The sequence below is a fragment of the Candoia aspera genome, chromosome 1 (genome assembly GCF_035149785.1).
Source record: "Candoia aspera isolate rCanAsp1 chromosome 1, rCanAsp1.hap2, whole genome shotgun sequence".
In the NCBI taxonomy this organism is placed as follows: Eukaryota; Metazoa; Chordata; class Lepidosauria; order Squamata; family Boidae; genus Candoia; species Candoia aspera.
The window spans coordinates 323,449,776-323,463,683 of NC_086153.1; the positions used below are offsets into that span (position 1 = coordinate 323,449,776).

The 13,908-nt window shown below is 47.2% G+C and overlaps 1 protein-coding gene across 1 annotated transcript; it reads left to right on the plus strand.

Moving 5' to 3' along the window:
- The first annotated feature begins 946 nt into the window (after positions 1 to 946).
- On the plus strand, positions 947 to 6,288 carry BMP4 (bone morphogenetic protein 4). Its single transcript, XM_063290522.1, has 3 exons — positions 947 to 1,258; positions 2,264 to 2,700; positions 5,121 to 6,288. Exons 2-3 carry the CDS (start codon positions 2,271 to 2,273, stop codon positions 5,993 to 5,995), a joined length of 1,305 nt encoding a protein of 434 aa, XP_063146592.1. The 5' UTR covers positions 947 to 1,258; positions 2,264 to 2,270; the 3' UTR covers positions 5,996 to 6,288.
- The last annotated feature ends 7,620 nt before the right edge of the window (positions 6,289 to 13,908 follow it).

Consider the following 13,908-nt stretch of genomic DNA (forward strand, 5'->3'; position numbering starts at 1 on the left):
ATCATTTTATCTTCCCAGGTTATGCACACTGAATGGTGGAGTTTCATCATACTGCTGTTTCTATGCTTTTAATTTTTCTCTGAGATTGTTTACATTGTTTTTACCTTTTGTATCCTTCTCTATGACCCACAAATGTAGGACAAGTTATTTCTCCTCCTCTTCCTTCTGACTTATGCCCTGCGGTATCTCCAGGAGCTCATGGTGGCGTGACGTACGTGGAGATCTCCATTTTATCTGCACAACAACCTGTGAAGTAAGTTAGGCTGAGAGAGTGATTAGCCCAAAGCCACCCAGTGAGTGACTGCCATGGCTGAAGCTGGATTTGAACCTAGGTACAGTATAAAGTGCCCACAGTGACAGGAGAGACGATTGCATGTCTTAGTGACTTCATAAATTAGTAAGTGCAAGAACATCACACTTACCATGAGAATTTGAAATTCTGTATTTACTGAGCATTAACACTGGGATTATATTTGGCCAAACAAATGTGAGGCTATTCTTGGGGACTGCAAGAAGATTTCCTGCTGAAGAATCTTGACCACTTGATTCCCCTTGGACACAGGATCAGTAGCCCAAGGTCTGAGCTGAATTCTTTGGCAAGCACCAAATAAACACGGGATAATGTGAGAAGAGTGGGTATACATGACAACCCATTTACACCCACAGGGTCTTCCTTGACCATACAGGCATCCCACGATTGGCAGGGATTTTGTAACCTTCCCTAATGTGGTGCTCCCCAGATCATCCCACCTGGTAGAGCCATTCAGATTAAATTCAACCCTGCAGAAGACCGTGCCTTTTAAAGAAAGAGCGGGTGAGTTACGGAGAGATTGGCAGAGGCCAAGGGGGTGGGACATCCACTTGCAAATCCCAGTGCGGGGGGAGGCGGGGAGGGCGGTGCTTTGCTTGTGCGGCGCTGATGGACAGGCCGGTGCGAGGAGTGACTTCTCGGGCCCACGTGACTCTCCCTGGAGCTGGAAGAAAAGCAGCGGCCTGCTTGGGGGTTTCATTATATTCAAATATATTCATTTTCCAGGAGCCACTCCGGAGCATCAGGTCCCAGCGATCGCTCCCATCCGCGGCTCGGCGAAGCAATCCGTAATAGCAGCGGCAGCAGCAGCGGCGGCAGCAAAGAGCGATTCTCCTCGTCCCGAAAGTTGACTCCGGATTTCCCTGCGCGGCGAGTTTTTCCACGAGTCGTGTTTCACACTGGCTGTCAAGAACCATGGACTGTTTTTATATGCCTTGCTTTCTGTCAGTGAGTAGCGCTTTCGTTTTTCTTGTGGTTTGATGTAAAGCGTTAAGAGTCACTTTAAGGCTAGAAACGATCCGAAGAGTGTATGCGCGCGTGTGTGTATGAGAGAGGCAAAAAAGTGAACGCCTTCCTTGTGGATTTTCCATCTTTGTAATTGATTTCTTCGGCACCTGAAAAACAAGTCGTTGCGAAGCGGTGTGAGCTGCAGACTTAAACGCGCGCTGCCTTGAACCTAACAAACTCCCTCGAACCAAGTTTATTTCCGAGTAAACAGGGATAGCATCGCGCTTTACTTATTTCAATAGATTAAACCTCTCTCCATCCTCCCAAAAGAGAAATCCCTTTAGGTTCTGCGGAGGGCCATCCTTATCCGCCCCCCCCCCCCGCGCGCCTTTCCCTCCCTTCGCGATCCACAAAGCACGTAATCAGGAGCGTTTCTTGAAGTGGGGGGAGGACCTAGTGGTTAGCGTCTAAGAGCCGGGAAGGCTAAGCACCAAAACGCGTCCGCTTGAAAGGCGCTGTACTTGGACGGGAAGGGCTATTAACAATGAACCGGAGCGTCCGACCCTCGGCTCCCGCCCCGCGTGTTTTTCTCTGTTCTCATCGCAAACGGGGCAACTCCGACCGAGGAGGGACTGAGTTTTTACCGGGGGGTGGGTGGGGGGGACAGTTCCTCTACCACGATGGATTTGAATGGAAGCGTTTCCTTGAGAGCTCCTTCCTCTACAATCGCACTTTTAACCGGGATAGTTAGATAGAAACAGAAGAGGGGGGGGGCGTTTATTTGATGGGGACCTTAATCGGAGGCAAATTGACACCAGGGCGCTCTACCCAAAGTTTTAGTAGCCGTCTCTTTTTTTTTTTTAAGCTGTTGTATGCATCCCCCCCCCCCCAAAAAAAAGTTTAGACTGTTGGGTGCTTTCTTTTCACCAACCTTGTTTGCTTGCTCTGGCTCTCTTTCTCCTCCCTCCCCTGCTTCCTGCCCCCCTTCACTTCCAACCCCCCCAGAGACACCATGACGCCTGGTAGCCGAATGCTGATGGTCATTCTATTGTGCCAAGTGATCCTTGGAGGTTCCAACCGGGCCAGTTTGATACCCGCTGAGACTGGGAAGAAGAAGGTGGCTGCGGGTTTGCATCAACAGCAGCAGCAGCAGCAGCGAGGAGGAGGAGGAGGAGACGGAGAGGGAGAGGGCGCCTCGGGAACTGCACACCGCCTGTTCCCAAACCATGAACTCTTGCGTGGGTTCGAGGCCACCCTCCTCCAGATGTTTGGGCTGCGCCGGCGGCCACAGCCCAGCAAAACAGCCATCATCCCCTCTTACATGCTGGATCTCTATCGCCTCCAGTCTGGGGACGAGGAGGAGAACCTTCACGATCTCAACCTCCAGTATCCCGAGAGATCGACCAGCCGCGCCAACACTGTGAGAAGCTTTCACCATGAAGGTGCGTCACAAGATGAGGCGTCAGCTGGGGTCGGGTGCTGTGGAAAAGAGGGCTAAAGCGAGAAGTGATGGGGTTGCAGGATTGCCTCTTCAAAGTAATTTGAGGGGAATCCGACACCCGTAGCAACTGAGGCCCCCCCTTACAAGCTCCCCCAAACCTGGCTAACACAGGAAAAACGGGCTGCTTGGAAGCTTCTTCAGTTAGGATTTAGATTGGAGGGGGAGCAGGTAGCCAGATTTATTTACTCCCTCCAACCCCGAGATGTTCTGCCCTGTTTCCAGCAGTTTGGACTTTGGATGTGGTAGGTTCAGACTGAAAATGTTTTCCAGAGAAACATTCTAGCTTGTGGATCGGGCTGTGCCGGGAAGGGGAGGGCATAGGATGCGGGTCCCACTTCCTTTCTTTTCCTCATCTTTAGCAGTCTCCAGGGTGGGGAGGGGTTGCTGTGCGAGACGTTTAATGCACTGTCCTTGGACCCGAGGAAATAACATCCTACGGTGTTCATCCTTCTCTGCTGTAGAAGCAAGCGGGGTGTCTGTGGCTTCACTGAGAAACAAAGACACGTGAAACCCCCCTTGGCCAACTGAGAAGGGACCTAGATGGCGTTGCCAACGTAATAAAAGTAGCAATTGTTCATATTATTGAATAATCGTCATTGGTTACCTTGGGTAGAGCTGTGGGTGTGTAAGAGAAAAAGTGAGAGCGCTGGCACACACATTCTGCACACGGAGCTCTAAGCGTTTCACGCTGGTTGCTGGGTTTGTTACTTACTTCCCCACCCTGCTTCTTCATTCTAGGCTTTACTTAGTAGCAACTATTGTTGCCGTCCACACCACCTTCCGATAAAACTGTTCCCACTCATTTGTTGTTTTGGGGAATGATGGGGGGGAGGTCCATATATTTTCCTTTTTAATGACCAGTGTGAATGACTGCAGCTACCTCTGCTTGGGGGAAAAAGGAGGGGGTTGTGTGCAGCTGAACCCAAAAGCTTCCTAGTGTGCGTTTTGTCTCTTCTCCCCACTCCCCAAAGAAAAGTCCAAGGCATTAACTTGCTCAGCAGCCTTGCCTCCGAGACTGTGTTTAGCAGCCTGGACTTAGTAAAGCTTTTGCTGTGGTCTTGCTAGTGTGTCTGTGAGTCTATCACAAAGAGTTAAAAAACAAAAGAAAACACGGTTTTAAGAAAGAAATTGCCTATTTCTGAGGGCATATTTCATGAAGGAAGCATTTTTTGCAATCCACTTTTGCCTTCCAGAGGAGGCATATTTAATCTTATCCAACCACCATCCAGTGAACTGTGGGCTACATCTGTCTCTCACTAGTGGAATTAAGTAGGAAAGACTGGTCTGCAAGTTGCTTCCGAAAGCACTTGAAATCTAGAGATCGTGAGTGGAGCTCATTTCAAAAGATAGGCAGAAATGGGGGGGAGGGCTGAAGCAGTTCTGGGAACTGTTACACTTGCTGGGGAAGTCTCCTTGCTGTTTCCTAAAGGTGTGATCATCACAAATTCTGCCCCCCCGCCCCGGCCAGGCACAGTCCATTTCTGTTTACTCTGCCGAGGGCTGGGCACGTGCCTGGCATTCTATAAATACAAGAATGAATGATGATATAATTAGGACAAAGGGTATACAGCTCCATACATGCTTGTCCAGAGGGCATGACTAGGTGCCCTGGCTGAACTTTGGCAGCCTCCTGCAGTTCGTTTCCGAGGTAGGAGCAAAGCAGAGGATAGAGTCCAGAGGAAGTGGATGAGAGGAAGGACGGAGACAATGGAGGGAGGCCAGGCCTGTTTGTGCAAGTTCATTTGGTTTGGAGCACCCAGCATTTTGCTCCAGTGGCCTCTCCAAAGGGAAGCCCTTGGAGCATCCTCGCTACTGCATCATAACACTGAATAGAAGTCCGACTGATTTCATTGGGGCTACATTCCGACTAAACAGTCATTGAAATACAGGTTGCAATCTGCTTGTCAGCATGTGAAGAAACAGCTCCATTTGGTTGGCTTCATTTCCCAGTAAATCATGTTTGGGATCTAGCTGAAATGGCTGTTCTGTGCTGAAACACTAAGCCTTGGCAGGATCTTCACATCTATACATGTAGGATCAGCCTCTTACCTGCCTTGTTGGCAATCCCATGGGATACCCTTAACGTGCATCAGGTGCAAAGGCCTGGCCTGACATTAAGCAAGTGAAATCCATGAAAATAGGGGCATGGAGGAATTGCTTTAAGGGAGGGGGCATTCTTCCTTGCCCCCTCTCCACCTTGGTGCACAACAGCAAGGAGATCACACCTCATGGTGCCATCCTCTTGCTGATTGTGTATTTTTCTGGGCTTGTGAAATTGCATCATCTGTGTGGCTCATCCTGCTCACCTCTTCCCCTTTGTGCTTCTTTCTCTCTGTGTCTCCTCCCCGCTCCTCTCTCCAGAAGACCTGCAACATCTGGCCAGCCCATGGAATCAACCCACTCGGTTCCACTTCTTTTTCAACCTCAGCAGTGTGCCGTCCACTGAGCCAATTTCTTCTGCAGAGCTGAGACTCTTTCGGCAGCAGATCAATGAAGAGGAGGCGGTGGCGGCCGCCGCTTGGGAGAAAGGCTTCCACCGGATCAACATTTATGAGGTGATGAAGCCCCTGCAAGGGGGGGACTTGGTCACCAGGCTTCTGGACACGCGCCTGGTGCATCATAACGTGAGCCGCTGGGAGAGCTTTGACGTGAGCCCCGCAGTCATCCGATGGACCGCAGGTGGCCAGCCCAACCACGGGCTGGCCGTGGAGGTCATCCACCTCCACCCCACGCAGACTCACCAGGGCAAACATGTCCGGATTAGCCGCTCTTTACCTCAAGGAGACCGTCTGGAGGATGCTGAATGGGCTCGCCTCCGGCCTCTCCTGGTCACCTTCAGCCATGATGGCAGGGGCCAGTCTCTGCTCACGCGGAGGACCAAACGCAGCCCTAAGCATGCACACCAGCGGCCGCGCAAGAGCAAGAAGAATTGTCGCCGCCATGCCCTGTATGTGGATTTCAGTGATGTGGGCTGGAACGACTGGATTGTGGCCCCCCCTGGCTACCAAGCTTTCTACTGCCACGGGGACTGCCCCTTCCCTTTGGCTGACCACCTCAACTCTACTAACCATGCCATTGTGCAGACTCTGGTGAATTCCGTCAACTCCAGCATCCCCAAAGCCTGCTGCGTCCCCACAGAGCTGAGCGCCATCTCCATGCTCTACTTGGACGAATACGATAAAGTTGTTCTGAAGAACTACCAGGAAATGGTGGTAGAGGGATGTGGCTGTCGTTAAAGGCGGGGGGGTGGTGAGTTCTCCCTGTCCCTTCCATTTGCCACCTCCCAGCCAGCCTGGCCAAAATCTGCAGGCACGGGATGAAGGGAGGGGGGACCGGCTTTTGATTTCAAAGCGGAAGCAAAACCTGGCCAGTCTCTTTCTCCCGTACAAACCCCTTGATCCATCCGTTCACCTTGACCTTATTTATGTGCAAATGTTTTGACAATAATGATCATATATTTTGGCAAAATATATTTATAACGACATATTAAAATATAAAAAATAAAATGAGTCATTATTTTAAAAGTAAAGCCAATAGATTTTTATAAAATTATTTTTAAACATCTTTTGTTACTATCTAGAGAGGGCCGGGGTGGGGTTGCCAAGCTATCAGTATCCTCCTTTTCCTTCAGGCACTTGAAAGAATATAGAGTCATTTCCCTCCCTCAGCCCCCCCCCCCATTGTTTTAAAAATTGTCTTAATTGCCAACTATCCTGACTGGCCTGTCCCCCAACCTTTCGTAGAGGTAATTTGGGGAATGGTTAGATTTCTCTGCTCCCTCTCCATACAACCTCCCCTTTACCCAGATCTTTTACCTTACTGTTTAGGATTTGTTTTTAAAGGAACATATCTGGGTTTTAATTGTTGCTTTGACTGATCAGCCGCACCTCTGCAAACAAAGCCTTTTGTGACATCCAGTCTTTGGCAGGGAATGGTGATAGTTGGACTATGTTCCAGTTTGTTTTTCCGGTCCTGCTACCATGCATGTATGTACTTGTGATCAGCTCTGCATTTTTGAGAGTGCATTTTGCCTAGATTTGTGGGTTTTTTTTCTTTTTTTAAAAATTCCCATTCTTTTATAAAAATCCCCAGAGTGTTTATTAAGAGGTCAGTGCATGTGGGCCTGCAGTCTTGAAATTGGTGAACAAGGGTCAGGATAATCACCTCTGAAAGACGTCCTACCTATTTCAGTGGAATATCCCAGCAAGTGGGTTTAGGGCAGCTCTCTACTGGACTCTATTGGCTGGCAATTCAGGGAATTGCGGTCCAAAAACATCTGAAGAACACCTGATCCCCCATCCATTTAGAGAATGGCAGCTATTTCCTTGATGGCCAGCAGACCCCCTAAATCCTCAATTCTTGAATGTAAGACTGCAACAGGCTCACAGCTGAGATGCTGATCCATAGTTTGTAGAACCATAGTTTATAAAATCAATTCAGTTGTCTCGATTTGCAGGACATGGGAACTGTTGCCTTCACAGACTAGATTTGTGCAAGACCCCAGTTTGTGGTTCAATGTGAACAAAGTGCACAACAACTGATTCTAGAGCCTTGTTTGTTAAAACATCCCATAATTAAAATGTGGCAGACTTTTCTAGGCTGAGGGAAGTGTGAAAATTTTGAGCTGAAGAATTGTGCATTTCTGTCACTAGTCTGCCAGACTTGAGGACTGAATGACACAACTCATGCAACTTTTCTTGAATTTACTTTTGGAAGAATTCCACCATGGGCTTTCTTTCTAGATTAGGTTGCCCTGGACTTAACCCCGAAGAGTTGAGTGTAAGTGTGATGTAGGAGGCCACATTCTTCTGATTATACTCTGTATCTCCACTTAAGTGGAGACAAGTTTGAGATGAGCTTTATCCTGTAAATGTTTACCATTTTTTAAAAAAACATTTGCTCATCTTAGTTCCCTCTCCTGGCTGCTGATCTTTTAAAATGCTCCTTCTCAACCCTCCCTCACTCTGCCATCAGGTTTTCTTTACTGGGTACATGAGCCTTGCCCAAGTTAGTGGCTTCCCATTGTCTGGGTGGGAATTCTGGGAATTGCAGTCTTAGAAGCTCTGAAGGGCACCACATTGGGGAAGACTGATGTAACCTAATTAGATGCCCAATTTCTGGAATTAAGATCTACTAGATAGTCACAAGGCTATTAGTTGATTATGATAAGTGAAGGACATGGTGTGGCAGAGAGCAGGATATGGTCTACGTATACTTCAAACTCTTCAGATGTCTTCAGAACGGAGTCTTCGAATCAGGGCAACCTGTTGAGGTTGAGGCTGTCATCCATCCATCCAGCCTGCAGGCAGCAGCAGCAGCAAGAGTAGCCACCAACTGGTCAGCTACATCAAATTTGCCCCCCCCCCCCAAATCAGGGAAGGAGCACCTGACTGCTAACCATGTGAAATGTTCTAAGGAGGGGGAGAGAGAGAGTGATGCATTTGAAAAGAAGCTTAAAGGTTTTCTTTGGGGGTAGGGAATAATGCTGAGCCCTGAAGGGTTTGTCCCTTTATTTTATTCCTTTATTTTAACCCTCTCTTACTCCTAGCCCTCAGGTTGAAAACTATTAACATTTTGGAAGAGAGAAGTGACTGGGAAAGCACTTTAGCTCCCTTCAAAGCTCAGAGGAGTCTTTGAAGATCATATCTGGCAATTATGACATCTTAAGAAAGGAAGGGGGGAATGTCAAAAGAGTTAAAATATGAATTAGAAGCTAAATGGACGTTTGGGGCTTGGCTTTTCCTTCTTAAATGATAGCAAGTGAGATCCCAAATACCTCTGAGATGGGTAGAGTTTGCTCCAGGTAAAGTGCAAAGAAGCAGGTTCAGGAAGGATGTCCCAGCGAATCACTTCTCACCTGCTGTTCTCCATGCTGTAAGCACCATCCGCTGCTAGGAATCCTCCATCATCAAGAGCTGGTCTGGAGACCCCTCTTGGAAAATAAGCCACAAAAATGATCAGACCCTTGCAGGAGAACTGCTGATAGGTTTTGTTCTTATATATCTGTAAATATGAATTAAATATGAGTTCCCTCCCCTTAAAAGGCTGGCAACAAGGGAGGAACTGATCTCAATGCCCCAGAAAGCCAGTGTGGCTAGTGCTTGTGGTGTTGGATGAAGCCCAGGAGACAGGTTCAGGTCTACCCTCGGCCATAGGAAGCTCACTGGATGACGGCCAATCATTATCTCTCAGCCAGCCTATCTTGCAGGTTTATTGTGGGGATAAAATGAATGAAGCTCTTCATATCAACTGCCTTGAGCATTTTGGGGGGAAAGGTGGGCTATACATTTAACGAATATAAGCACATTTCTCCACTTCCTTCCAGTGCAGAGCAAGCAGTATGATTTCATCTTCAAAAACCCTCTGTGGCCTGCCCCTTGTTTGTCTTTTTGCCCTTATGGTCTGATGAATGCCTTCTGGTGACCTTCAGTACCATCGTGCTCTCCTACGCTCAGCTATCCAAACATTTCTAGGTTCCTAAAATGACCTACCCATCCTCTCTGCTGCCTCTTACACCTGGAATTGCCTCATGGACTTGTCTTACTTATTCATGTCCTTCCTCAAACTTTATGCCCCTCCCCAAACTCACCTTTTCTGAAGACTACGTGGCTGCCCTGTCCATCTACCCTGTAGTTGTTGTACTGTATGTGACTGAAACATCACATATTCTCCGTTGTGAAAACTCGCTTCCTTTCTCCTCTGTCATTTTTTTCTATTTAATAAAGCCCTTCCTGTTTGTAACAGACCAGATATAGAGAATGATAATAATGGGGAGGCAAGGTGGAGTAATTGGTGGATCTAGAAAGCCAGCTGAAAAACAGGGAAGGGAAATTGAAGATCAGGTCAGACGACAGCAATGAAATGGCTATTGATGGCCATGCTTTGAAAATGATTACTAAGAAGTGTTTTGGACCTCATGTAAACCCAGCACCCCTCTGCTACTTGTTAAAGCAGCCCATCTTTTGCAGGCTTCTGTGGGAGCCAGTGGGAAAAAAAGATGTTGCTGCTCTAGGAATCACATTCCATCCCATTTATGAAGAAACCTGTGAGATGCAAAACAGATTGGTGTAAAATGTAATTAGGATTAGGGCTTTAGAAAGATGAGGGAGATTTGATAATTGAAGGCTGTTGTTTATTCGTTTAGTCGCTTCTGACTCTTCGTGACTTCATGGATCAGCCCACGCCAGAGCTTCCTGTCGGTCGTCAACACCCCCAGCTCCCCCAGGGACGAGTCCGTCACCTCTGGAATATCATCCATCCATCTTGCCCTTGGTCGGCCCCTCTTCCTTTTGCCCTCCACTCTCCCTAGCATCAGCATCTTCTCCAGGGTGTCCTGTCTTCTCATTATGTGGCCAAAGTATTTCAGATTTGCCTTGAATATCATTCCCTCAAGTGAGCAGTCTGGCTTTATTTCCTGGAGTATGGACTGGTTTGATCTTCTTGCAGTCCAAGGCACTCTCAGAATTTTCCTCCAACACCACAGTTCAAAAGCATCGATCTTCCTTCTCTCAGCCTTCCTTATGGTCCACCTCCCGCAGCCATATGTTACTACAGGGAACACCATTGCTTTAACTATGAGGACCTTTGTTGTCAGTGTGATGTCTCTGCTCTTAACTATTTTATTGAGATTTGTCATTGCTCTTCTTCCAAGGATTAAGCGTATTCTGTATCTGCAGAAATCTTTGCACCTAGAAATACAAAGTCTTTCACTGCTTCTACATTTCTCCCTCTATTTGCCAGTTATCAATCAAGCTGATTGCCATAATCTTGGTTTTTTTGAGGTTTAGCTGCAGGCCAGCTTTTGCACTTTCTTCTTTCACCTTCATCATAAGGCTCCTCAGTTCCTCTTCGCTTTCAGCCATCAAAGTGGTATCATCTGCATATCTGAGATGGTTAATGTTTCTTCCAGCGATTTTAACCCCAGCCCTGCATTCCTCAAGCCCAGCATGTCGCATGATGTGTTCTGCGTACAAGTTGAATAGGTAGGGTGAGAGTATACAGCCCTGCCGTACTCCTTTCCCAATCTTAAACCAGTCCGTTGTTCCGTGGTCTGTTCTTACTGTTGCTACTTGGTCATTATACAGATTCTTCAGGAGGCAGACAAGATGACTTGGTATCCTCATACCACTAAGAACTTGCCACAATTTGTTATGGTCCACACAGTCAAAGGCTTTAGAATAGTCAATAAAACAGAAATAGATGTTTTTCTGAAACTCCCTGGCTTTTTCCATTATCCAGCGGATATTGGCAATTTGGTCCCTAGTTCCTCTGCCTTTTCTAAACCCAGCTTGTACATCTGGCAATTCTCGCTCCATGAATTGCTGAAGTCTACCTTGCAGGATCTTGAGCATTAACTTACTCGCATGTGAAATGAGTGCCACTGTTCGATAGTTTGAACATTCTTTAGTGTTTCCCTTTTTTGGTACGGGGATATAAGTTGATTTTTTCCAATCTGATGGCCATTCTTGTGTTTTCCAAATTTGCTGGCATATAGCATGCATTACCTTGACAGCATCATCTTGCAAGACGACTGGGATGCAGTCGTCTCCTGCTGCCTTGTTATTAGCAATGCTTCTTAAGGCCCGTTCAACCTCACTCTTCAGGATGTCTGGCTCTAGCTCACTGACCACACCGTCAAAGCTATCCCCGATATTGTTATCCTTCCTATACAGGTCTTCTGTATATTCTTGCCACCTTTTCTTGATCTCTTCTTCTTCTGTTAGGTCCTTGCCAACTTTGTTTTTGATCATACCCATTTTGGCCTGGAATTTACCTCCGATGTTTCTAATTTTCTGGAAGAGGTCTCTTGTCCTTCCTATTCTATTGTCTTCTTCCACTTCCACGCATTGCTTGTTTAAAAATAATTCCTTCTCTCTTCTGGCTAACCTCTGGAATTTTGCATTTAATTGGGCATATCTCCCCCTATCACTGTTGCCTTTTGCTTTCCTTCTTTCTTGGGCTACTTCTAGTGTCTCAGCAGACAGCCATTTTCCCTTCTTGCTTTTCTCTTTCTTTGGGATGTATTTTGTTGCCACCTCCTGAAGAATGTTGCGAACTTCTGTCCATAGTTCTTCCAGGACCCAATCTACTAAGTCCAGTCCCTTAAATCGATTCTTCACCTCCACTGCATATTCCTTAGGGATATTAGTGAGCTCATATCTAGCTGATCTGTGGGTCTTCCCTAATCTCTTTAGACTGATCCTAAATTGTGCAATAAGAAGTTTGTGATCTGAACTACAGTCAGCTCCAGGTCTTGTTTTTACCGACTGTATAGATGTCCGCCACCTTTGGCTGCAAAGGATGTAGTCAATCTGATTTCGGTGTTGTCCATCTGGTGAAGTCCATGTATAAAGCCGTCTCTTAGGTTGTTGGAAGAGAGTGTTTGTTATGCAGAGTGAGTTGTCTTGGCAAAATTCTATCAGCCTATGTCCTGCTTTGTTTTGTTCTCCCAGGCCATGCTTACCTGTAATTCCAGGTGGCATTTGACTGCCCACTTTAGCATTCCAGTCTCCCGTGATGAAAATAACATATCTTTTAGGCGTGTTGTCCAGTAGGTGCTGCAGATCCTCATAGAACTGCTCTACTTCAGCTTCTTCAGCATCTGTGGTTGGGGTGTATATTTGGATCACTGTGATGTTAGATGGCTTGCCCTGAATTCGAATTGAGATCATTCTGTCGCTTTTTGGATTGTATCCAAGCACTGCTTTAGCCACTTTGCTATTAATTATGAAGGCTACTCCATTTCTTCCGTGGTCCTCTCGTCCACAGTAGTAGATCTGGTGGTCATTTGATGTGAAGTGGCCCATTCCAGTCCATTTCAGTTCACTGACGCCCAAAATGTCTATCTTTAATCTTGACATCTCACCAATAACCACATCCAATTTGCCCTGGCTCATAGATCTTACGTTCCAGGTTCCAATGGTGTGTTGATCCTTAGAACCTCAAATTCGCCGTTCACCACCAGCACCATCGGCTGCTAGCCGTCCTTTTGGCTTTGAGCTAGCTGCGTCATCACGTCTGGGGCTAGTTGAACTCATCCTCTGTTCCTCCCCAGTAGCATTTTGACCATCTTCTGACCTGGGGGTCTCATCTTCCGATGGTATACCAACATATCTCTGGTTGTACTGATCCATTGAGTTTTCACGGCAAGAATACTGGGGCGGGTTGCCATTACCTTCCCCAGGGATCGCATTTAGTCTGACCTCTCTGTCATGACCTTCCCGTCTTGGGTGGCCCTTCATGGTTTAGCTCATGGCGTCATTGAGGTGCTCAAGCTCCAGCACCACGACAAGGTAACGATCCTTTGCTGAACAAGGCTACTGACCATAATATCTAAATGGAACTTCCATATATGGAAGCAATATATCCTGGATGCTGGAGATAACAGAGAAAACAGCCATATCTAGCATATTAGCTAAGCTCATCAAAGTCCAGCCTGGAATGGAAGCAGAAGTTTGTGTTGCTATAACGCCCATTTTGATAGCCCAGGGAGCAGAACCAAAGAAATGGTGCTTATTTAAAGGTGCCGGACTCAGCAAGGAGCCTCTGATCTGGGTTTAGATGCTCCCCTCCTTGGGCCTGGGTAAAATTACAAGAGATGTCAGAGATGACTGAATTGCACCTTCATTTAAATCTCCCATTCTTCCAGAATTATGCTCTAGAAGACTTCCCTAAGCTAGTGAATTGTGGAATGGCCATCCCAACACATCCAGGGAGCACCAGCTTGGGGAATCCAGGGCCACAACTGGGGGGGTGGCAAGCAGGGAAGGTGCCCTGGGTGCCATGCTGGGGGGGCACCAAAATGACAAAATAGTATCTGCATGCTGAATGTTTGCCTTGGGGGGTGGGTGCGGAATCCGTGTTTGCCCCAGGTGACACAGACCCTAGTTGCTGTGCTAGGGGAACCCTATCCTTTATCACTCTAATTATGAAAACATTAACATGGCGGCTCTACTCAGGTCCTCAGCAGCATTCAGAGCATTTATGCAGATTTTGATATTAACTGGAGACTTGGGCATGAGTCAGAAAGAGTGACTGCCGAACAATGGCAGGGCTGATGTTAAACCTGCCACTTAGGGTTGTAAGGAAGACTCAGTGCAACCCCTTCCCCTGCCTGCCTGCCTGCCTGCCGTCCCTCAATATATTTCCC